Source organism: Nannobrachium achirus (assembly GCF_963921795.1).
Source record: "Nannobrachium achirus genome assembly, chromosome: 6".
Lineage (NCBI taxonomy): Eukaryota > Metazoa > Chordata > Actinopteri > Myctophiformes > Myctophidae > Nannobrachium > Nannobrachium achirus.
Window position 1 is genome coordinate 53,172,325 of NC_137815.1, and position 26,142 is coordinate 53,198,466.

Genomic DNA, 26,142 nt, shown 5'->3' on the forward strand with positions numbered 1-26,142 from the left:
CTTAAATTTGCAATCTATCCCATACAGAAAATAGATATTGAATCCTTTTTTGTTGGTGTTGGTGGTGGTGTTTTGAAACATTACATTTAAATCTGTACTGCTGTATTTGATCTTACAACAGTTACAATACCAATTTGAAAGCTTTTGGTGGGAAACATTTTTAAAATTGGCAAGCATACTTTCCCTTTTGACTGCAGGCTGAAAGCACAGTTTTATATTAAGACTTAAGGACATGTCATTTTCCACAACACTGACTTAACAGCGGTCACAACAGTATAAACATTGTAATCCCCTCTGTAACTTAGATGACCAAAATGCTGGACCTGCTTGAGGATTTCCTTGAGTATGAAGGCTATAAATATGAACGCATTGATGGAGGTGTTACAGGTGGCCTGAGGCAGGAGGCCATTGACCGTTTCAACGGTGAGTCACTTAATCCACTATCTCTCCAACTGTGAGCTGCCACTTACTCTCTTTCTGAATCACTTACTGTCAGTTGTGTGTGCATGCATCCAAACACGCAGGCACGCATGCACATACACATACACATACACATGCACACACGCGCACACACACACACACACACACACACACACACACACACACACACACACACACACACACACACACACACACACACACACACACACACACACACACACAGAAACACATCCATGGAGTTTATAATGTCTGTATGTGTGCATGTTCTTTCCTCCGTGTTTTTTTCACATACACATAACATTCCTTTACTTCTCACTCTTTCTCTCTCTCTCTCTCTCTCTCTCTCATACACACACACACATGCGCGCGCTCACGCACGCATGCACGCACGCACGCACGCACGCACGCACGCACGCACGCACGCACGCACGCACGCACACACACACACACACACACACACACACACACACACACACACACACACACACACACACACACTATTTTTGTGGGGACATCACAACCTACCCTAACTCTTAACCTGTGCCTCAAAATCCCCATCCCTTACCATTATTATTCTACCCATAATACGTATCCTTTCCTAGCCTCGTAAACCAGAAGGCAGCAGGAGGAGTCTACCGGTAGTTTAGTAGGCTAATCCTTTCCCTCGTGGGGGCCAGATTTATTTTGGTTTTACTGTCCTTGTGTTGTCCCCACAAATGTCACCACTTTAAGTAGTTCACCCCCAAAATGACTTTTTTTCTATTGACTACTCATGCATTCATTCATTAATTCATTCATTCATTCATTCACTCATTCATGCCATATAGACTTGAGTTCAATAATACTTTTTTTGGGGAAACCATCAGGGTAAATTTACTATAATCACATTTTTGTCTTAGGAATGCGACAAAAAACAAAAAATATTATTGAACTTAATTCTCCATGGCATGAGTACCCTGGCATCTCCATTTTGGGCATGTCATTGTAGGTGAATGTCTTTTTCATTCAGTCATGAAAAAAACAGGCTTCACAAGCGTCACAATACAACACATTGTGAGTTTGTAGATTTATTTTTTTAAGTCAAGTCAACCATTTTCAACCGTATCTTCATATCCTCACTAATGCAAACTATTTGTTTCATATAAGATGGCACAGTTTCCGTCTACTCATTCAGGGTCTACAGCCTTTCTCTTACTGGAAAGTAAGAAGCTGAAATAGAAGCCATTGTTCTTGCATTAATACAAAAAATAAATAGAAAGTTTGAAATGACCAAACCTGCCTATCGATAATGTCATTGGTTGGCATGTTTCTGAACTGTCAACAGCGAATAGACAGAAATGGTACATCTTATAATGAGCGTTAGTGAGAACCATTTATATGAAGATCGGTTGAAAATAGATGAAGCAGTCCTTTAAGTTGTAAAAAAAACAACATGGTACACACTACACGCACTCAAGCACACGCACGCGCGCACACACACACACACACACACACACACACACACACACACACACACACACACACACTGACAACTTGCTTCGGTTTTCACTACAGCACCGGGCGCTCAGCAATTCTGCTTCTTGCTTTCGACACGAGCCGGGGGTCTGGGCATCAACCTGGCCACTGCAGACACTGTCGTCATCTACGACTCAGACTGGAACCCTCACAATGACATCCAAGTACTGCCTTTGATCACAAGACAAGTTCCTCTCACACACACAATTGCATGTTCATGTTGTTGCATGCGTGCGTCCACTGAAATGATTTCAGTGATTTGATCAGCTCACAAGCTCACCACATGGCTGGTGTTGGCTCTGGTGTTGGCTCCCCTGACTTTCAGAAGGTGGCATACCCGTTTCCTGTTTCGATTCATTTTCACGTAGCTTTGTTTGATTGGCTCGGCAGCAATCAATCAAACAAGCCAATCATAGCAGTCAATCAAATGAAGTTATGGGAAAATGAACCGGAACAGGAAACAGGTATGCAACCTTCTGGAAACCTGGGACTACTGTTGTACACAGAAGTTCTATGTAGCCTTTTTTTATGGCATACTGTATACAGTATCTTTGATGGTCACTGTTCTATAGTCCACTCTTAGCCCGATTGCTCCAATTCCTTCCTTTATATTCCTGTCTGTCCATTTTCCCAGGCATTCAGCAGGGCTCATCGTATCGGCCAGAATAAGAAGGTAATGATCTACCGTTTTGTGACGAGGGCCTCGGTCGAGGAGAGAATCACTCAGGTGGCCAAGAGGAAGATGATGTTGACCCACCTGGTGGTGCGACCTGGCCTGGGCTCCAAGACTGGCTCCATGTCCAAACAGGAGCTGGACGATATCCTCAAGTTTGGCACAGAGGAGCTCTTCAAAGATGAGATGGAGGCAGCAAGACTGGGCTTGCTCAATTTGGGTATGCTCTATATTGTATGTAGTCCAGACTTTATGCTGTCTTCAAGTTATGGCAGGGCGATATGGACAAAATCAAATATCACTTTTATGGATAATAGTGACAATTATGTTGTATTGTGTAACGATAATAAACTGCATATGTAAAACACATATGTTACAATATGCAAAATCGCAGATGATGTCTTATCACAATATCAATATAACATTGATATCTTGCCCCGCCCTAGTTCACGCTATGGTTTTTTTTCTTCCTACTAGGCAAAAGGGCAGAATCTGGACTAGGGCCGCCCTGATATTTTGAAATTGTGTTTGTTTTTTTATGCCAGGCAAAACTGTATTGTCATCTCAGTTAGTTGTAAAATGTCTTGTTAGCTACGCTAGACTAAAATTCTAAATGCCATGGCATTCCTTTGTGTGTACTGTATGTGAGAGTTTTTTTAAGTTTACTGTAGGATAGAGTCTTGGAAATCCCTTGTTTTCGACAATATTATGTTAATTATGTTTTGGTTGAGATCACATTTGCCGTCCCTTCACAGTGCGTGGATCAGTGGTTAGCTTTATTGCCTCGCAGCAAGAAGGTCCAGGGCTTGCATTTTGGCCTATTTCTTTTTGGGAATGTTCGCCTATTATTATGTGCAAACAAAATGTTCCCTTAATTCTTTGAACTTTCTTTGAGCAGTACTACAGTATACTATACTCAAATATATTAAAATAAATTAAGGGAACATTTTGTTCCCTTCATTTCTTTGAGCAGTATGCATGGCATCCTTACTAAGACCTCTGTATTAACCTTTTCTTGTTTCATTATGTCTACTGTTCTAAGTGCCAATAAATACAGTGATCTAATAAATTACGCCAGCCCGGCCCACATTATTAACATTGTCTCATCGGCAGGGGACATTAAGGACGGGCAGGAGGAGGGCAGCGTGATCCACTATGACGACAACGCCATTTCCAAGCTGCTGGACCGCAGCCAGGAGGACAACACAGAGGACACAGAGATCCAGAACATGAACGAGTATCTCAGCTCCTTCAAAGTGGCCAAGTATGTGGTGAAGGAGGAAGATGAAGGAGAGGTGAGAGAACAAACTAGTGCCTCAGCTCCGTTCTGTCAATTCCCACTTTTCCTTGTACTGTAGTCCCTGCTGTCCCCTACTGGTTGGTTCGTTAGGGACAGTGTTTTACGCACAGTTCACACCAGGAGTGTCGACACTAGTCCACAACAGTGGTTCTCAACCTTTTCAGGCCGCGACCCCCAAAATAATCATATTTTAACTGGATAATAATCATATTTTAACTGGGGACCCCCCTACCCTGACGAGCACTAAGAGTTGAGGCATTACATTTTGTATAAAACGGTTCTATTGTGAAAATAGCAGATCTACATGCTCACAACGCCTCGCGTTGCGAGGTGTTGTGAGCATGTAGATCGGCTATTTTCACAATTTCTTCCTCTAATATTTGACAATTTGGCCAATGTTTAATTTGTCATTTTAGAGGTAATTGTCACTTTAGAAATGTCACAGGTTGACCCACAGGTTGAGAACCACTGGTCCACAACACAACACAACCACGTAATAACTAAATAGATAAAACAATAGATAATTGGGTGTGTCTGAGGTTTCCGAGTGACAGCTAGTCACTGTGTGTCAATGGTGTCAATGTGTGTCTGCTGTCGAAATGTAAAGTAGCAGCTGTAAATGGGAAAGAATGTGTCAATGTGACATTGCTTTGTAATAGCTTCCTTTTGCATAGGTAGACACTTGTGGTTAAAGCCTGATTTAGATGACATACAATAAAATATAAATTGCGCATTAGTGTCGGTTTCCTGGTAGCACTATTTCTTTGTGTCAATGCATCACTATGTGTCTGCTTGTGTCCGTGTTTAACATGGTTGATACTGCAGTGCATGGTACTGTGTAGCAATATGATACCCAATACAGTACAATCTGTTCATCTATGGGGAAGCTGGAAAAATCACCTACTGCAGGGGTTGACACTAAGGTCTCAGAGGCACTTGCCTGTCGGGAAAGTACAGGTCAAGTTCTATTTGCCCAAAGTTCTTGCCCACTTGCCCGAAAAGTAAATCGTCAATTATAATATGATAGGTAAAATTTGAATTACTGTTCAATTTAACACTTTTATTACTTTCTGGGGCTGTGCTTTAAAACATGTCATACCTAATTTTGTATGCCAAATACCTACATAACTGAACATGACTATGGGTTCACACTTGTTATTTTATATTTTTAAGTGTAGCAACAGTGAAAAAACAGCACATTATAGGTAAACAGTGCTCTTATTTTACATTCCACAGACCAGGAGATAGAGCGCTCTTGCCACGTTCAGTTGTTTAGACAGATACGGTATCTTGCTTATAGACGGTTACGTCCCCTCTCAAACAAGCACTTGCCCTGTCGGGCAACCTGAAAGCAAACTCCACCTGCCCCAAAGCCGGGGGGGGGGGGCATTTTATGCTTTTCAGACAGACAGAATGACTGTGTCCTTATTCCGTGATCCTCCAACTCCTGGTGGTCATGTTTCCTTGGACAACATAAACTTCACGTTTGGGGGTCCGGACTGTGGCGGAGAGCCTGCCCAACCTGACCGGTGTTGGTTAATGCGTACTGTCATGTATTTTGACATGTGTATGTGCACAGGAGGAAGTGCAGCGTGAGATCATCAAGCAGGAGGAGAACGTGGACCCGGACTACTGGGAGAAGCTGCTGCGCCACCACTATGAGCAGCAGCAGGAGGACCTGGCCAGGAACCTGGGAAAGGGCAAACGCATCCGCAAGCAGGTCAACTACAACGACACCACGCAGGAGGACCAAGGTTGGTTTGTGAACACAAATAGGGGTAGAATCTACTTTTTGAAGCAGGAATGTAGACAAGTAGACTTTATTCAATAGGTTTCAAATACTTTAGTAGGTTAGATTTTCTTTTACATAGATACAGATTGTTTTAAAGCATTTATATATCCATTAGATTGATAAGTTACCATAGACAGTTGGGTCTATGTAAGCATTTAGCTCAACAGTAGGCGTTTGAAAAAACAAATTGCAAAGGCCAACGTCTTTGCAACTTAGCTCACATATGAAGTGAAGACATGGAGCTGAGTTGTCCACCAGAGCAGTCAACTGCTGTGCTGCATTGACAGAGAACTGGTACAGTATGCATGCATGCCCTAACTAGAGTGGTCTGTAGTAATCTGCAGTGCCATGGCGCCCCCAAGTGGCCACATACAGAAGTGAATGCACTGTGCTTTTTCTCTATGATCTATTCTGTGGCTCAGAATGGCAGGATGATCTTTCAGACAATCACTCCGAGTACTCCGTGGGGTCCGAGGACGAGGACGAAGACTTTGAGGAGAGGCCTGAAGGTGAGCGGGCGGGGTGTGGTGTTTTTGTGTGTATAGGCCTGTCACAATTATTACATAATCGTCTAATCGCAATTATTTGACATAATCGCAATTATTTTGTCATAATCGTGATAATCGCTTCAATGTTGAAAAATTAATATATTTTCAAACATTTTCAAAAATAGTGGAAATAGCAGATCTACAAGCTCACTAGTTGTGAGCTTGTAGATCGGCTATTTCCACCATCAATGTTATTTTTTAAATATAAAGTTGTCAAATATGTATATTTAGGTTATGTGTCGTATCTGCCATTTGCAACTTCAAAGACTAAAAGCCAAACATAAATGTAGTTGTCAACGACAAAAACACAATTAAATCGTTAATCGCAATTATTTGAGTGACATGTATGTCATATCGTGACAGCCCTATGTGTGTAGTTTATTTGTTTGTTTACTGTTCCAAAAATGGTAACTTCAATGTGATACTTTAAAAGGTTAAATCTTATCGAAATGCTCTCCTTGCTTATCACAAATTATTCTGTGACAGATGTTGCTACTCTGCTGTACTGTACAGCGCACCTCACTAGCACTAACCAACAAACCTTTTATGGATCTGAGCTAAACACTTTGCCGAGGCTTTCATCTAACGGTTGCTTGTGGTGTTTCCATATGTAGGTGGTCGCAGACAGTCCCGCCGACAGCTCAGAGGTGAAAAGGACAAACCTCTCCCACCCCTGCTGGCACGTGTAGGGGGCAACATCGAGGTATGACGCCAAATATAATGTCGCTGGACACATTGTGGCTGTGCATTATGAGACTGGATATAAACTTATCAGAAAGTATCAGGTGCAATCATAGAAATAAACACACATTTACATCTGTAATCAATCCATGGGGGCTTTTGTGAATAATTTGTTTGATATGAAGATGGTATTCTTATAGTATCATAGCAATAAGCATGTATATTATAGCTAAGTACAGCACAGATAAAGCAGCAGCCATACTACAGTACAAAGTGCCAACCTGTGAGGTTTATGATATTCATTTGTGAGACTGAAAGGACAAATAACACCTCAAACAGAATCAACCTGATCTTTATTTATAAGTATGAATCTAAGTGTGAATCTATGACAGGCACTATGTATTGCTTGGTAAATACAGAGTAAAGTTCCACGGTTTGGGTATTTTTTCTATCTTACGCTGCGATCTGCCATATGGTTATGTTATACTGTATGTTATTATGAATATGTGCAATATGTGATATTATTCTCCTCGTCTCAGGTACTGGGCTTCAATGCTCGCCAGAGGAAAGCCTTCCTCAATGCCATCATGCGCTGGGGCATGCCACCTCAGGATGCTTTCAACTCCCATTGGTTGGTCAGGGACCTGAGAGGGAAGAGTGAGAGGGAATTCAGGTGCGTGATTGGAACTTTTATACCGTTTTCATAATACTTAGTTAAATGTTATACAACCAGCATCTTTTTTAAAGATATTTTCTGGGGCTATTTGGCCTTTATTTATAGTTTTACAGTAAAGACAGTCAGGAAACAGGGATAGAGAGAGATGGAGAGAGGCATGCAGCAAAGATCGAACCCGCAATGCGCTGCCAGGCCACATTGGAGCCTAGGCGCCTGGAACACAAGGGCAGCGGTCCGGGCCTATATTTAATTTCTTACTATCCACACAGTCCTGGACTAAGCAGAATCACTTGACTTATTTGAGGATGGGGAGGGGAGTCATAAAGCTGGTGTCTAAAAACTGTCGACAGGAAAGAGGAGAAAACGGTGCAATCAGCTGGGAAGGTGTGGGCGGGTGGTTGAGAACACTGCATGTCGTTTGTTAAGGTGCATAAGGCCAAACTGAGGGGGCACGGCGGCCATCGCTTCCATGGCCTCCATTAAATTCCTGCTCCGCTTACCAGGGTCACTTTCTCCATGGAAAGACACAGTACATACTGTACGCAAACCACCTCCAACCACTGCCGATGTACTAGTTATGTTGTAGCATACATTGCCAAACAGATTGGTTAAAATAATGTTTTATTCATTAAAATAATTGTGAACAATTCAGCCCATTAAGTTGAGTTTGAAAAGTTACAAGCAACATGCAAATGTTTTTAGCTGTAACCTCGCAATTTAACAAGATATAAAGCTCACAACGCGGCACAGATTGCCGCGCTGCGAGCTTGTAGATCTGTTATTTTTGAAAAATCGAGTTCAAAGTCTTTGAATGTTAAATTTTTTGAAAAACCTATGTTTCTATGTCAGTGGTGCTCAAACATTTTCATGTGAAGGACCCCCAAAATTATATGTATTTGGCCACGGACCCCCATCTCAAAATATTTAGTTCCAGGGACCACCCAGAAGCAAAATTTGAGTTGAAGATGTTCGCATTAAAAATACATATATTCAAAGATTTCACGACTTTTTCAAAAATAGCAGATCTACAAGCTTGCAGCGCGGCACTCGGTGCTGCGCTGTGAGCTTGTAGATCTGCTGAACCAGCGGGTAGACGCCCCTGAGCCACCGGGTAGTTCAGCAGTGGGTTGTGCGGTCAGTCTGTCCATCATGTACAAGTGCAGATCGAGAGCAGGTCATAGTTTTTCAGGGATTACATACTTGGTTTTTGTTCCCGTTAGGGCTTATGTGTCTCTATTTATGAGACATCTGTGTGAGCCGGGAGCAGACGGAGCAGAGACCTTCGCAGACGGAGTCCCACGCGAGGGTCTGTCCCGCCAACACGTTCTCACCAGGATCGGAGTCATGTCCCTCGTCAGGAAAAAGGTACCATTCTATCGCTCACCCTACTATTAACATTGTCACTCAAGCTTTTCTGTCGCTTCCCTGCAACAGAAAAGGGTAGGTTGAGAGATATACCCAGGCCAATACAAGGGCTAAGAGGTGGAAAACAGTATGATACTATTGCCTGTTTTTCTAGGAAGAGGTATCTATTCACATTATAATAATTGTACTTAGCATTAATTACTCATACTGTAAGGTGAAAAGTGGTTGTTGTAAACCCTATATATTTTCCAAACAATGCATGTGAGGCCATTCTGGCCATACAAATCAAATCCGTTAACCTAACTGTCAGTGTGTATCACTCAGAGCTACATTAACTGTACATTAACGATGGCATCCCTATTTTTGACATGTAATGATAGGTGACAGTTTTCAATTTCTTTTTTTAAATTTAATAATTTAAACATTTCTGTCAAACACCCTTCATGTGTGCCGCTTTGCGTAGGTGCAAGAATTTGAGCATGTGAACGGGAAGTTGAGTTCTCCAGACCTGATTCCTATCGGGATAGAATTGAAGAAACTGACTGAGAGTCTGTCATCTGATCCCAACACCCCTGTGCCTGCCAGCCCCATTGCTACGCAGCCCGGCACGCCAGTCCCACCAGGTCAGAAGCCAATCTCTGCACGGGTTATTGTTTTTCTGTTGTAAGATTGCAGAAGCTGGGTTCGCACCCTTAGAAAAAGTTTTTCTTGGTTAAAGTGAAAAAGAATTCACATTATACTTTTTTTTTTATCAGAGAAGACAGAGTCCCTCTCCGGCTCAGCTGAGGACAAAGAGGCCACGGACCAAGATAACAAGAAACTGTCAGAACAGGAAGTGAGCAGATTTCTTTTTATCCTTCACCTACCGGTATCTTCTCCATTCTTTCCGCCTTGATTGTCTTGTCCATCTTCCCACAGTCCATCACACTTTGACCATTCTCCCCTCATCATCGTCAAAGTGTGCTTCCGTCAAAAACTGACACCCTCTTAACTCACCTCTCTGCCCTCCCATCTCCATCTCCACTCGGTCTGCTTCTTTCGTATTATTTCTCTCCACAGGCTCCTGCCAGCACAGAGACAACCTCCGCACCCGAGAAGGCAGCTGACAGTGATGAGACCAAGGCCGGTTCGGAGGAGAAAACAGGGGAAGAGAGGGACCGAACTGAGTCGCCCCCTACAAAGACGGAGCCGGCAATCAACTCAAAGGAGCCTGCTTTGAAACAGACAGAAACACCCTCCAGTCAGACCTCGCCTAAAGGTGAGAGAGAGGCATGACCTTCATGCCGCTTCCTGCATTGTTGCGGCGTGTTTAGTTGAACATTTGTGTTTCTTTTATCTTCAGCGGAGCCCTGTAAAGACACTGAGAAGTCCACAGAGAAGGTAGACGTTGATCCCCTGCCTTCAAAGACGGAGGACAAGGAAAATAAGCCAGGTACACATTTGATGCTCTTTAATAAATCAATGATGACACAGACATGAAAAAGTAATCTTGAGATGTTCTTGTTTTTCTTCTGCAGTTGCCGAAGATGTGAAGAGTGAGGACACATCAGAAGGTCGGATAAATGGAGAGAAAGATGTACTGGAGGACACAGAGGAGAGCAGAAGGGAGGACAAAAATGGATGCAAAACCAGGTTCATGTTCAATATCGCCGATGGAGGCTTTACAGGTGAGTAATGGCAAATGTATAGTTCATTGTACTGTACGGCCATAAGGTATATTGTTGACAAAGTATGAATTATTTAACCTGGCAAGCTAACTGTGGGTGCATTATTATTCTCTGTAGGGACAGAGAGGGTTACACACATGCCAATGTGGGAACCCATTTGGTTTGAATAAAAGGGAAAGAAATACCTCCTTTTTTGTGTAGAGACAGGAACTCGGTTTGGCTCCTCCCGGGTGCTTCTGTGTTTATTCTCACTAACATCAATACATGTTTAAGGCAGTGGTTCTGACAGATTTATCTGTTACCAGAATCTGTTGCACACACGCACACGTGCGCGCACACACACACACACACACACACACACACACACACACACACACACACACACACACACACACACACACACACACACACACACACACACACACACACACAGTCGCTACTGGCAACCAATTCAAAACACTGGGAATGGCCTACAAGGAAACCATTGGAAAGGAAACCAACAGGATAGCTAACCTCCTCCACCTAACGCACCTTATGTCCATCCCTTTCCTATGAAATGTTGGCCAACGTTCCATGCGACATAGACTGTTATCGCTCCTGGCTTCCAAGCTGTAAAATAGCCTAACCCTAACCCTATAAACTGCAACTGGTTGGTCAGCAGCATATGTCCTATGCATGGTGAAGTTTAAATGGTATGCATGAGCTTTTTATTTTTTATAGACACTGCTTATTTTTTTTTAGACATAATTATGGCAGACAGAGTTAGATGTTCTTTTGCACTGGCGGTATCTAATCCTCTCTTGTGCTCTCAGAGCTACACACCCTCTGGCAAACAGAGGAGCGAGCAGCGCTGTCATCTGGGAAGATGTATGACATTTGGCACCGTCGCCATGACTACTGGCTGCTGGCTGGCATCGTAACGTATCCTTTCTCCAGACCTAGGGAAGAAGACTCGAATATAGACTTGAATATAGTAATTATCTCAAAACTATTGGAGCTGAGGGAGTTGATTTAACTGACATCACTAAGTGATCACTATAACCATTTACCACTTCAGCGACCCACTTTCCCTTGCATTACTTGGATCTCTTTGTGAAGTCGTCATTTGTATTCCTTGACCAGGGTTGTGTTTCAGACATGGCTATGCCCGCTGGCAGGACATCCAGAACGACCCGCGCTACGCCATCCTCAATGAGCCCTTCAAGACGGAGATGCACAAGGGAAACTACCTAGAGATGAAGAACAAGTTCCTGGCTCGGCGTTTTAAGGTAGATTTGGGTGAACCAGTGATTCTCAATTTTAGAATTTCAAGGAACTCCAGTTTGACATGCATTAGGCCATAGGAAAGAAAAGTATCTCTGGGACTCCAATCCACAAAGTAAAAAAGTATTCAGGATAGGCCTAGGGGGTCAAAGTTGGATTTAGTTAGGTGGGATTTGGTCGCATCCTGAAGTGAGCTTGTCTGTCTGTGTCTAGTTGTTGGAGCAGGCTCTGGTGATTGAGGAACAGTTGAGGAGGGCAGCCTATCTGAACATGACCCAGGACGCCAGTCACCCAGCCATGGCCCTCAACACACGCTTCTCTGAGGTGGAGTGCCTGGCAGAGTCCCACCAGCACCTGTCCAAGGAGTCCCTGGCTGGGAACAAGCCTGCCAACGCTGTACTGCACAAAGGTTTGCTTGACACTGTATACACAATGAAGAAAAAACAGACAAAACATGTGATCCTTCATGATTTTTAAGGATGTCTGTTTTCACATTCACTGCCGGGTTAGGGTTATTAATTAATTATTATTCTAAAACGGCTAGTTCCATTCCTTGATTCTGATTGGCTGGTTGCCGTGGTATATGAGACTATAACCCACACCTTGAATCAGTTTATATCAAAGCCAGGTGCGTTATTTCTTTCCACTGTGCCGTGAGGCTGAACTAGAGAAGCGAGCGTTTGATTTTCTCTCAAATCCTGGCTTCCGTAAGTCCCGTTCCTGGGATGTGGCTGGTAAACAAGGAAATGTCTCTTCCTGGTGGCGGAGAAGTGTACTTTTTTCTTTAAATAATGGAATGCTATGATTTTCATGTTGCAATATTGTGACCGTTTTAGAAAAGCAATAAGCCACGCAAGGCTTGTGGTCGGAAACACTCGGCTAACGCCTCGTGTTTCCCAACGCCTCTCAGCCGGTGTATACTATCCCGGTAACCACTCGCCTCTTGTGGCTTATTGCTTTAATAACCACTACCTCTGCCAGCGTTTATAGCGTATTTTACCGTATCTTTCGAGATCCATAGAATAGTTTTTCCAACGTGGATGTAAACAAAGGATATGGTGTTGGACAGACACGTCTCTCTTCTTTCCATCGTAAAAATAACATTGTAACTGCAATCTGCCATTCTAAAGTTATGGGCAGTTGAATATACTCTAGCTTGTTTTCACCATAAACGTAATCTGGGAAAAGATAGATTTTTCTAAATCTGATAACGTTACAGCGGACAGGGTGGATTTTATTTTAGATTACCAAAATGACATAGATCTATGTCAATGGCAGTAAATGTTTTAATATAATTCTGTTTTATGTTCCTTTCTTTTGATAGATTGTTTAGCTCCCAGCTCAGCCTTGACCCTGACAAAATTTCAAATTCCAATGAGTCATATACACTCACTGAAGCAATCTTTGATATCTTGAATTTGGAATAACGTCTTTCAAGTCTAAAATGGAATGATATCTGAATGAAGTCTGAATTTGAATGAGGCCTCAGGTCTGAATTTGAATGAGTTCTCAGATCTGAATTTGAACGTCTTTCAACTGGTTAATACACCTGTCTCTGTGTGGTAACACCACGGATAATTCCCCTGGTTTCTCTTGGTCACAGTGTTAAATCAACTGGAGGAGCTTCTGAGTGACATGAAGGCAGATGTGACACGACTGCCCAACATGCTGTCCAGGATCCCCCCGGTGTCCGCCCGCCTGCAGATGTCTGAAAGGAGCATCCTCAGCCGCCTCACAAGCCGAGGCAATGAACCTCCGCCACAACAGGTGGGTGCAGAACACTGTCGTCAAAGTGACATTTTCCTAAGTAATGTTTAGTTGTTCAAATAACTTATGAGAGTGGGGGGTTGGATTTAGTGTTCAGATTCCCAAAAAGTTTCTCTAGTGTGTATTCATGGGTTGCATTTGTAGTCCTACACCAGCCATTTTGAGGACCAACACAGGTGTTTTGATTAACGTAGAATATTGGTTCTATGCCAATCAGGCAGATTGAACACCTGTGTTGGTCCTCAATATGGCCGGTTTAGAACTACAAATGCAATCCATGAATGGTTAACTGTTTTAATTGAGCGGTGCTCCTGGAACAGGAGCTAAGCTCCAACAGCTGGCTTTGTCCGGTTCCAAACTGGTGGGAAAAAAAAATGTCCGGGCCTTAAAGTAAACTGAAGCGCGGCCTACATCTGGCCTACATATGGCCTACATCTTGGCACAAATGGCTCAAAGTTTGTTGTATGCCCAGGTTCCCGTTGGCCAAGCTTCGCAGGACACGCTGCGATTGGCCAGCGGGAGTCTTGATGAAATTAACTCATAAATAGCACAGCTCACTTAGGTGTGATTTTTCCACAATGGAAACAGGTCCCAGACTTTTTTTGTGTTATCCTTTTAGTAATAATGTAATAATGTTAATGTCTGACTGTACCACGTGCTGTTCACATTTCTGACTAATAAAGTATTCAATCAATCAATCAAAAATGTATGGGTTACATACACACTTTTTGTTTTTTCTGCTTTTTCTTTTTATACTATTCATAGATACTCATTGATATTCATAGTACAATGTCCTTTCAGGTGTTTATTTTCACTACTACTAAAATGAAGTCCTGTCTGTTTTGTCTGGCCTAAAAGCACCCGGTCTCACCTTGTGTTTCTTGTATACTTCACTGCAACTCAATAGTTTACCTTCATGGCCAATGCTGTATTTCTCTTGTGCAATCCTGCATGCTTGGCTTTTCCTCTGATGACTTGTTTTTTATGTTTAGCCTTTTGCTCAGGGTGGATTTGGCTGTTCCCAAATGTACAGTGGTGGCTTTGGTGGAGGTTTCAGGGGACCAGGTGGACAACCCCTGGTCAACTATAGCCAGATGCCTCTAGGACCCTATGTCAGTGGTAAGAATCGGCAATACACAATGCACCATTTCACTTGTCTCAACCCATTAGGACTATAGATTGTTCAAGCTGGATGCATGGATGAAATCATACGGCATGTTGACATAAATGGTACTTTATAAAACATGTCAAACACATGGACAGGCATTACTAAATAATTATTCATTGTGAATCAGTCTGCAGTTGCTTCACGTTGAGCTGCATATACACAGAGAATATCCACAAGAACAGTAGATAATTAACACATTATTTTCCAGTGTCCTCTCGCTATAATAGCCCATTTGTACAAGAACAAGAACTTGGAGTATTCATTCAAGAGTGTGGTAAATACATCTATTATGTCAGTGGTTCTCAAAGTGGGGTCCGGGGACCCCCAGGGGTCCTTGAGGGTGTTCCAGGGGGTTCCAAAATCTGTTTAACCACTTTAAACCTATATACATCAGGTATTTGAAAATAACCGATCTACTGGTTTGTAGATCGGCTATTCAAAAATAAAATCATGATAAAATCTGAATAATGTATCTTAAATATTATATTAAATATTAAATATAACATGTTAACAACACAAATCTTTTATGGGGGTCCATGCCCAAATACACATTCATTTGGGGGTCCTTGACATGTTTGAGAACCACTGTATTTTGTAATCAACAAAATGGTGTTTCATTTCCTGTCCGCCCTGACACATCCAGCCAGACAGACAGATAAACACACATTCCAGTGGCTGAACAATAAAGCACAAGTAAAGCGTTGCTTCTCTTCCTGCTCTAGTGTCCTCAAATGGCCCTCCGCCGCCCCCTTCAAGCCATCTTGACAAGAAGTCAATTGACTCCCTGAGGGACGTGGCCACTCCAGATCTCAAGTCGAGCAAACCCAATGATGTGATCTGTATCGAGGACTAGGTCGCTAACACGCTGCCCGTCTCTCCCTTCAGCTCCCACCCCTCCCTCTCTTTGGTCCCCGCTCCTTTCTTTAAACAGCCCACCCATGACTTGAGTCTGTGACAAGAAGCCGCCTGTCTACGGACGAAGGCAAAGAACCACGTTTTTTGACGACTAACAGATGTATCTATATCTATCTTATGAATTGCACTTTTACCTTTCAAGGATCCTACTGATGTACTTCAGTAGATATTTGCTTTTACTGACTTGTGGAGGATGGCGCAGCTTGTGTTAAGAGGTGTTTTTTGTTGTTGTCCAGCGCTACAGGAGGAACCTCTCTCTCTCTCTCTCTCTCTCTCTCTCTCTCTCTCTCTCTCTCTCTCTCTCTCTCTCTCTCTCTCTCTCTCTCTGTGAGCAAGTTGGATGTAATTGAGGTTCCGATGCTTGCTGTGCAGCACTCATTCTTATCTCAGAATGTGAGTTTGTATTCATGCCAGGCCCAAGTTTTTCATTCTATGTGTACCCCGTTGCTTTCATCCATCTGCCTTTTCACTGTGCACTGTGACCGTGCCCTATTGGAGCTTTGTCCTTATGTAGACGTGTGCAGCAAAGGGAAAGGCCTCAGTCTTTGGATGACGCATCATGAGGGGTTGTTTTTATGACAGCCATTCCTGTTACTTTCAATCTATGTCCCTGTTTTGTTGTTCATGTAGTGACCAAATGGTCAGAGTGTTGATTTGAAAGTGTTAAAAGACTTTTACTGTTCACACAGTAGTTGGACGCTCTCTGCCTCAATCCTGGAAAGGCTGCCACCTACTGGTGAACTTGAGAAGGTGAACTGCAGACAACTGACTGACTGCAGTCCTTCACCAACCTGTGAGAGGGTTGACCACTGGTACTGTACATAGTCTGAGAGACTGCTGTTTATTTTACCTCACATAGATTTAATCATAGCTAAAACACTATTACACACATATTGTAGGTGACCTAGAGAAAGGCCAGGCTAGGCCTTGACTGAAGGTCACACAGAGCAGACAATTTTAACACATTTCAGTATTTATGTACATAGTATGAGCATTTATTTGCATTTGAATGTTAGCAGTGGCCATTGGGAACAGACCCGAGGGAGTAAACTATAAGCAGGAACTCATCCTGTCTTCATCCCACAAGCGGGGCTTTACCCATCAGTTCTAATTCAGTGCAGAGTGTGGGGTGGGGGGGTTGGGGAGAGTTTATTTTGCCTTACATCCCAGGGACTTTCCCAGTTTCCTTTTCATTGTGAGAAGCAAATATCAAAATTATTGCTTATGACACTATGTCACCTTACGGCTTGTGTTTGTCATGATATAAGCAATTTGTTTGCTTATCTTTACATTAATTAAGGTAAAATAGGATATGTATTTGAGCAAGGTATTTCTTTTACTAGTAGTTCAGTGCCATTAAAGGCATTCTGCCTAATCTAAGAGAGCGATGATCCGATATGATTTGTAGTTGATGAAGTGTAATCCCAAGGCAAGACTGTAATTTGTATTCGCCAATCAGTCTATGTACAGTATAGGAGCATTCTCTGTATGTCAACTTTTAAGGACCAATGTTGCACAGCGATACTTTCTATTGATTCTCTTTACTTTACTTCTGGTTTCACATTTTGCTCTGCCCGGTGTAAGGACATAGCGGACCGCTATAGTTTCATGATTCCATAATTTCTTCTATGCGCTCATATGATTGTCCTACAAGTGAAACATTTTGTATATTCAAGGTTACTGTATTTACTTTTCTATAAATTCATCGTCTGAATGTTATTACTCAAACTACAAATCTTAATTGAGGCATTTGTTATTGTTATTAATTATTATTGCATTGTTGCAGCACTTGAAGTTCTGCTCTAAATGGAAACGAATTTGTTGTATGACGATGAATCTATTTTGTTATTGTCCTCTGACCATTTCAAATGATTGTCCTGAGGTTTGTTCTTACCTCTCTTTAATCGTATTACTCCAAATTCAATCATTGCTGGAATTTCTCAGAGAACTCACTTTAACTTGCAAGTATTAATAAGCTCAAGTATCACAAGATATTGATTGACCCACAATGTTAATTTAAAAAAGCAGGTAGTTTATTTTCGCTCTATTCTCTCTTGGTTGCATTGTAGTTTTTTTTATTTCATTTTCTGTTATGTGTTCATCAGTGCTGTTATGTCTATTGTGTTTCTGCTCAGACCATTATTAACCTGACCCTATCAGCTATAGGTTGCTTGACAGAGAGATCCTCAGAAACTTTGTAAATAATCAAGAGATTTTTTTAGACATACAGTATGTCCCGCTCACATAGGTTTATGAGAAGAAGAATCTAATGTTTGCAGGGTAGTTGCCACAGAACTGCAGTGTGCACACAGAGGATGTGCTCATCAATCACAATCATGTCTGTTCCCTTCAGGAGTGCTGACCTTGAGATGACTACAAAAACGCAATGCTCAAATGAAATGCAATCAAACTGAAGTCAAATATGAATGTAACCATGTCTGTTAAAAGAAAACAAGAAAACAAAAACAAAGGCTTCAGTATAATACTTTAAATATATTAATGATATATGTACATGCTTATAAACAAGGCTTCAAAAGCTACCAAAAGAACCTGGTTAAGGCACCTTTTGTTGCAGCGAATGCACAGCATGTGAAACGTTTCCTACGGTTCACGTTCAGAGGGGGAGGCGGGAAGTGGTGGTTCGGTGGGCGGGCGGGTGGGTGGGTGGTTTGGGGGTAGTGGTTGCTGTGTGGCTAGCATTAACAGACAATGAACTCCAATCAGTGTTATGGTACTGATATCTGTGCTGTATAGCAATTGAATGAAAAAAGAAAAAAAAAGAAGAAGAAAAAAAAAGTTAATTGTCATCTTTTAATTTGTTACTCTGTGTATTTGTTCATTGTGTTTTAATAAATCTTCTGGACAATGGTAACACAAGTCTGATGGTCTTGTTCATTGCAGAGCGTGTCCAATTCTGAATAATAGTAATTATTTCCCAAATTTGGGTTTGTGAGGGAGCAATAATTGAATTTGGTTGGAGGATGACAGGCTTAATTAAAACAGTGTGCCCTTACAGAGGACCTTGTGGTTACTGTGCAGTGTGTTCTGTGTTGCCAAACTTGGCATGCTTCATGTCACAAACAATATGAGCCTTCTGTACTGTTACTACAGTGATAAGCTGAAGAAATAGGAATATTAATGTAAGCTGTTAGACACCCAGACTTCACCTCATTACACTTGACAACATAAACATTCTAAATGTATTTCCTGTTGCAGTGTTTGAGAATATCAGTAGCTGACAGGAAATGAACTTGGACCCAAGCTGTTCCCTAGCAACGCAGTTCTGACAAGGTTATATGCAGTCAGAAAACACACTATAATTGTCAATTGAGTGCAGGAAAAACTGTTCTTTAAAGTGGTTCTTTAATGTCCCCCAAAATAATATTTAGGATACTTTGCTGCAGACCCGCATCTATTTTGTGCAATTAAGGGACCCCCCTGCAAGATTTGATTGTGTATGTTTTAAAAGTAGTCTATTCCAAATTCTTTAAAATTTTTTCAGATTTAAAAAAAGTTCGAAAGGCATTGTGACACGTTGTGAGCTGGTAAATCGGCTATTTTCAAATAGCTGATGCATACAGAGTTAGAGTGGTTAAACGTATTCTGTATGTAGGTAGGCCATTAACTATAATTTAGCTGGGGACTCCCTGAAAACCGAGGGACTGCCCAATCCTACAACTCATTAGTTCTACTTTGGTTTGGGTTAGGTTTTAGGGTTAGGTTTAGGCATAGTTTTACTGAGGTTAGGGTTAGGTTTGGGTTAGGTTTAGGCATAGTTTTACTGAGGTTAGGCCCTAACGGGTTAGGGATAGGTTTAGGTATAGTATTTTTCACCAGGTTAACATTCACCCTCTGACTAATGGGATGTAGGAACAATGAGATGTCACCGAAAACCCCTCAAGGATAGGCTATAATCACATAATCAAATTCCAAATAAAATAGACACTGTGGTAGGCTAAACAAGAAAGGAGAAGTTAAGGTGAACTCCTTCTAACACTATGGACCAGAGCTTGAACCAGAGCAGCAACAAAACCAAGTCACAAGAAAAACACAAAATAGGCAACATTTATTTTCTACAGCCCATATCTGTGTGACAGGTGTCATTGCCCTCATGGCAGGCAGGCCTCCTTGATTGGCTACTCAATCATATCCAGCCCACAGGCCTGTGAGGTCATTGACTTTTGACCAATTACAAATACACCTGCTTGTGTGTGAACAATGGCTGCCTGCATGCAGATGAACGAGGAGGATTATTTACTTGACTTTTTCACCCATTTTATTTTGTCTTTGGAGGGAAACATATGGAAGAGAAGATACCGCATGGGGACATATAGTCCAAATTACAAACTTGGTTTCAACAAAAGGACTAACAGCAAGTGAAGTGGTGCTGAAAGTTTTTTTTTTTGTTTACCATGTTTGCTTTTTTGGAGGAGAGCATGATGGACACAAGAAAACAGGGTAAGCTAAATTGTGGATTTGAAACAGAGCGGTGGAGATGTCAATGTTGGTTAAATCACCTGTGAACGTTACTATACGAGGGAAGAGAGACAACGACAACGAGGCACGAGCTCGTAATGTGAGGCTTGTGAGGTTCAAGCAAGCCCATACATACGTATACTTCTTAATTTAGTCTTAAATCACACATTCCATTTATTTTTCTGTATAGGCAGGCTACAAGTGGTTAACAAAGAGTTTTAATTGGGACAATACATGATGTTTGACACAATGCGTTATATTATAAAATATTGTGTAAAACAGGCTATCTATGGAACATAACTGTTCTGTTATGTAGCCTATTCTATCATTCATTCTCGTGTGTGTGTGTGTGTGTGTGTGTGTGAGAGAGAGAGAAATAGTCCATGGGCCAGACGGGTTGTCGGTATCAAAAAGGTGGCAAAGGTTACCATGCATTTTTGAAAAGCTCTATATCTGTAGATTATATTTTGGTATGATAACCCTTTCTTAATGCTGCATTCACACTGCAGATATATAGTTGAACGTTTAGCTTGCTTGGTCAATGTTATCTCAATGGAAACCAGCTTTAAAGCTTTCAAAGCTTCGTTCTGTGTGTGTCCTGTATCTTTAAAGCTGGTTTCCATTGAGATAACATTGACCAAGCAAGCAAAACGTTCAACTATATATCTGTAGTGTGAATGCAGCATAAGACACAGCTAAATTGGTGTTATCATCCGCTGGAGTTGGTGTCCCATTAACTTTACATTACAGGGAAAAAAAGCAAAAAAATAATCTGCTTTTAGTAGCATAAGAGGGGTCAAACTAGGGGTTTGCCATGATGCCGAATCCATTGCAAGCATTTGTTTTGCACAAAAAACATTCCTTGGGCTATAAATGGCCTCAGAAAACGATGCATGTATGGGTGTGCATTCATGTTAGTCAGAGGCCTTAGGGTTTTATTTCTCGTGCTAATCTATCTATAAATGCGAGAAGTCTCTGCGTGTGTGTTTGTAATCCGCGTATCTCGAGAACCGTTCGTCCCACCGGCTTCAGATTCGGCACGCGCGCTCCCCGCCGCGGCACGGAGTGCAGTGCCGGGCCTCGACCCGACCCGACGCGCGGTTTTCCCTAACCGGCGCGAAACGTTCGGAATCTCCTTATGCGGGGCTGATTGTTGACATCAGGCTGTTCCGGAGGAAATCGGCGCAAAATCGGTCATTGTGACATCACTGCAGTGCCGGGCGCAAGCGCTGACTCATTGTGACATCACTGCAGTGCCGGGCCTTGCCTCGACAGATATCTCCGTATATGGGCATAAGACTGAGAACTCCATATATGGGCATATGGGCAGATACAGAGATCTCCATACAGTATATGGGCATATATAGACAGATATCTCCGTATATAGGAATAAAAGGGACACAGACCCTAGACCCGACAGATATCTCCGTATACTGAGAACTCCATATATGTGTCCCAATCTCACTGAGAGCCAGTCATCTCGGAAAGTACAGCTTTAGACAGGGACTGAAAATACCTTTTTTTTTTTTTTCACTAAAATGTGATAAAGCCACTAAAGCATTTCATACATTTCAGGCTACATTTCACTTAAACGCCAGAGCTTAACTCTGCATGTAAATAAGACTTTTTTTTAATTAATGTGAGAGATCGTCAGGTCATTTGCAGGTTAGAAATTTATTTAGAAATTGAATATCTCAAAAGTAGTATTTCAGCTTGGCATCATTCTATAAGCCATATCTTCAAAACTGTTGGGTCAATCTCCACAACCAATATATCATTTTGTAGCTATGATCACCAAAAAATGAAAATGAATAAAAATCCAATGACTGGCTCCCAGCCAAATTGGGACACATATGTGCATCTTGCCTCGACCCGACAGATATCTCCGTATATGGGCATAAGTCTGAGAACTGAAATCGGTGCAAGCGCTGACTCATTGTGAGATTTGTGACATCACCTCATAAAAGGCTCTGACATCACGTACGCCACATGAGTCAACAAAAAATCTCTGTGAGTGTGTATGTATGTATGTAATCCGCGTATCTCGAGAACCATTCGTCCCACCGGCACGCGCGTTCTCCATATATGGGAATAAAATGAATGCCCGTATGCGGAGCTGATGTCTGACATCAGAGTTTTCCGCAAACCGGTACTGTGTGTCCAGAGATCTTCATATATGGGCATAAGTGGACAAAGACAAACAGATGGTCAACTCAAAACGTGTCCTATGACAACAGGTATATTGGGGTTTGCATTAAAGGGTGGGGCATTCATGGGGTTTGCATTAAAGGGTGGGGCATTCATTCCCTATTTCAAATTCGGCACGCGCGTTCCCCACCGCAGCAGGTAGTGCAGTGCTCGGCCTCGACCCGACCCGATACACGATTTTCTGTAACCAGCACGAAAGGTTCGGATTCTGATGTCTGACATCAGGATTTTCCGGAACTGACACTGTGTCTGCATAGATCTCCATATATGGGCATAAAATGGATGCAGACAGCTGATACAGATATCTCCATATATGGGCATAAATGGACACAGGCAAACAGATGGTCAAAGATCTCCATATATGGGCATAAAGTGGACGCAGACAGACAGATACAGATATCTCCATATATGGGCATAAATGGACACAGGCAAACAGATGGTCAAAACGGGTCCTATGACAACAGGTATAATGGGGTTTGCATTAAGTTTGTCTCCTCCTCCATCTGTTTGTCTGTGTCCCTTTATTCCCATTATGGAGATCTCTGTATCTGTCTGTGCCTCCGACTGTGTTGCAGACACAGTGCCGGTTCCCCCTTTAATGCAAACCCCATTATACCTATTGTCATAGGACCCGTTTTGACCATCTTTTTGAAAAAGCGACAGAGATCTCATATATGGGCATAAAATGGACGCAGATAAACAGATATCTCCATATATGGCATATATGGGCATACAATGGACGCAGAATCACAAAGTTCTCCATATACGGGCATAAAAGGGACACAGACAGACAGATACAGAGATCTCCATATATGGGCATAAAATGGACGCAGATAGACAGATATCTCCATATATGGGCATATAATGGACCCAGAACTATAACTGCAGTGATCTCTATATGGACATAAAATGGACGCCGACAGACAGACAGATACAGATATCTCCATATATGGGCATAAATGGACACAGGCAGACAGATGGTCAAAACAGGTCCTATGAAAACAGGTATAATGGGGTTTGCATTAAAGGGCGGGGCATTCATTCCCTATTTACATTGTTCCGAGTTGGCCAGGTCGCCGACTAGAGCTTCTAGTCAGTCTAAAAGCGCCAAATTTTGCACAGATGTAGCCCAGGGCATACTCTAATGATTTAGCTAGGGCGCCCGAGTCGGTGACCTTCGGGCTCCAGAAAACATCCAGAAAACCCTGAAAAGTGATGACTCATCACTTTTCATCACTAAACCATTGTTTTTCTGGAGCTGTGGCGACCCTGAACGTCACCGACTCGGGCGCCCTAGCTAAATCATTAGAGCATGCCCTGGGCTACATCTGTGCAAAATTTGGCGCTTTTAGACTGATTAGCATGAGAAATAAAACCCTAAGGCCTCCGACTAACATGAATGCACACACATACATGCATCGTCTTCTGAGGCCATTTATAGCCCAAGGAATGTTTTTTGTGCAAAACAGATGTTTGCAATGGATTCGGCATCATGAAAACCCCCTAGTTTGACCCCTCTTATGCTACTAAAAGCAGATTATTATTTTTTACCTTTTTTCCTGTAATGTAATGTTAATGGGACACCAACTCTAGAGGCTGATATTAAACACCAATTTAGCTGTGTCTAAGAAAGGGTTATCATACCAAAATATAATCTACAGATATAGAGCTTTTCAAAAATGCATGGTAACCTTTGCCACCTTTTTGATACTGACAACCCGTCTGGCCCATGGACTAAAAGGGAAGACAGAAAGACAGACATTATGTTTCTTTCTTGCATCAGGTGCTTATGTATTCCATAATAAAGTAGGCTATTAATAGGCCTACTAGTGCCATTATTGGTATCTGGGAAGACTGGGATCATGCAGCAGCATGAACAACTATAATAGGCCTAATGATGAATGTGCTAAAAACCACCACCAGCAACCACACCGCCACACTACACACTACTACTGTCTGAGACTAAAGGTCTGAGGACCAGAGAACCCTGCCACATTTCAAAATATCTTATCCTCACTGACAACTGCAACTTGAACAGTGATTGACAGGAGAAACAGTGATATTCAGCCTAATATTGTATCTGGGCTAGTAGGCAGACAGTATTTTATTGCAAACATGCAAACTCCACACAGAAAGGCCCTTTTGCCAACCCCACCTAGAGTATATGGACACTGATCATATGGAGGAGAGAACCCGCGCCCACAGTGTCTCCAGAGAGAATCGAACCCTAGACCTTCTTGCTGTGAGGCTACACTGTTACAGTATATTTGTCTTGTTAAAGAATTGTATTACAATACCTAATTAGTTAGGATAATAAGTATTTTTTTGGTTACAGTTGAATGCAGTAAATAAATTAAATGTTGATGTTGAAATGATAGAAAAATGTCAGATATTTATTTTAATCTAGCAATAAAAGACCAGTCTACCATAGTCAAGACAGAATCCCTGCTTGGCTGGGGCACACATTGGGCATATGAGCTTCAGACAGTACTACTTGTCAACCAGTAGGTGTCCTACTGACACCATGGTCAAAAATGTCTCAATGGAAGGGGTAGGGAGACCACCACCAACCACTGTGACTGCAGATACAGATTGGTTAAAATAATGTGCATTTGGCTTGGACCATGTTTTATTTATGTATGTATTTATTATGCAATGACATGCAGTCTGTGTCATGGTTCCATACCATTTACCTGCCTGCTTTAATTCTCTGAACTGAATCATATTTCTGACCAGGAGTCCTTTTACTCCCACACCCTTTTCTAAAATCCAGCATTGGTTGGGAACTTGGGACATTTTAAAAACTGACCTTAGATCAGCAGCATACAGAAAACTTCACCTCAGCCCTACTTATTCATTTTGCCCTGCCCACTCGATCTGAATATTTCCCCTCAATGGTCCAAACACCGCCCACATAGGCTTTCCATTGGCCGCATGCAGGACTCCACTCTGTCATTGGCCGGCTCTGCGCCTGAGAGCCCTTTGCCTGCTTTGTGCTGCTGTCTGGGACACAGCAGGCCGTCTGGATCGTATGAGAAGGGAGGGAGGGAAGCAAAGAAAGAACGAACAAACATAAAAGAGGCTGGAGGGAGGGAGAGAGTACCCATACAAAGAAAAAAAAAACCCAGAGGGACGGAGAGGGGAGGTGGCAAGAGGGAGAGATCCAAAGAGGCAAGAGGGAGGGAGAGAGAGGGAGAAACTAAGGGGAGGGAGCAAAGGGGTTACCTCATTCAGAACTGCTAGCGCACACGGAGCAGGGAAGAACTTGTGGGAAAGTAAACACTGCAGGAATCTCGTCTGTGTGCTATCTGCCACTTGCAGCCCCCGCTGGAGTCCAGGGATGACACTGCTGGACCTGCCAGTGTGGTGAAACAAACTAGGGAGCGTATGGGTGGTTAACAGGGATTTACCAGTCACCAGGGAGTGCCTGAATCTAGTCGGAGCAAACACTACTGAGAGACAAGGAGGTGAGAGGTGCATATTTCTTGTCTCCCCACAGACCCCCCTCTCCTCTCCTCTCTTTCTCTCTCTGTCTGTCCTTTTCCCTCATACCTACCTCACTGAGTGTTCTCTCTCCCCAGCTTTCTGTCTTTCTATTCCACAGCATGGCTAGCCAGGCTAGAGGAGCTTTGTCCAAAAAAGGGGGTCATCATGGATGGAGTGTGTGTGGGGGGGGGGATTGGTTCT

General features: G+C 42.5%; 2 protein-coding genes across 6 annotated transcripts in view; both read left to right on the top strand.

Annotated features, from left to right (window-relative positions):
• The window catches only part of chd5 (chromodomain helicase DNA binding protein 5), a gene marked incomplete at both ends in the record, with an annotated part of 62,927 nt that extends 47,218 nt beyond the window's left edge, over positions 1 to 15,709 (top strand). Inside the window, 20 exons of the mRNA XM_080727507.1 lie at positions 306 to 423; positions 1,996 to 2,120; positions 2,591 to 2,849; positions 3,743 to 3,924; positions 5,509 to 5,683; positions 6,144 to 6,230; positions 6,884 to 6,972; positions 7,490 to 7,623; positions 8,847 to 8,991; positions 9,455 to 9,614; positions 9,747 to 9,826; positions 10,051 to 10,249; positions 10,334 to 10,423; positions 10,509 to 10,658; positions 11,471 to 11,579; positions 11,794 to 11,926; positions 12,135 to 12,330; positions 13,525 to 13,688; positions 14,681 to 14,807; positions 15,579 to 15,709. Coding sequence (XP_080583633.1) covers positions 306 to 423; positions 1,996 to 2,120; positions 2,591 to 2,849; positions 3,743 to 3,924; positions 5,509 to 5,683; positions 6,144 to 6,230; positions 6,884 to 6,972; positions 7,490 to 7,623; positions 8,847 to 8,991; positions 9,455 to 9,614; positions 9,747 to 9,826; positions 10,051 to 10,249; positions 10,334 to 10,423; positions 10,509 to 10,658; positions 11,471 to 11,579; positions 11,794 to 11,926; positions 12,135 to 12,330; positions 13,525 to 13,688; positions 14,681 to 14,807; positions 15,579 to 15,709 — 2,853 coding nt within the window. The remainder of the gene's footprint in view (positions 1 to 305; positions 424 to 1,995; positions 2,121 to 2,590; positions 2,850 to 3,742; positions 3,925 to 5,508; positions 5,684 to 6,143; positions 6,231 to 6,883; positions 6,973 to 7,489; positions 7,624 to 8,846; positions 8,992 to 9,454; positions 9,615 to 9,746; positions 9,827 to 10,050; positions 10,250 to 10,333; positions 10,424 to 10,508; positions 10,659 to 11,470; positions 11,580 to 11,793; positions 11,927 to 12,134; positions 12,331 to 13,524; positions 13,689 to 14,680; positions 14,808 to 15,578) is intronic.
• A 4,320-nt stretch (positions 15,710 to 20,029) lies between these two features.
• arhgef10la (Rho guanine nucleotide exchange factor (GEF) 10-like a) overlaps positions 20,030 to 26,142 on the top strand; it is a 197,378-nt gene continuing 191,265 nt past the window's right edge. For 3 of the 5 annotated variants that reach the window (XM_080728636.1, XM_080728641.1, XM_080728637.1), the window contains exon 1: positions 20,030 to 20,229. In XM_080728636.1, the coding sequence (XP_080584762.1) occupies positions 20,184 to 20,229 (46 nt within the window). In that variant the 5' untranslated portion in view covers positions 20,030 to 20,183. Of the gene's footprint in view, positions 20,230 to 25,714; positions 25,923 to 26,142 lie in introns of those variants that run through there. The other 2 variants (XM_080728639.1, XM_080728638.1) reach the window with 2 other exon arrangements.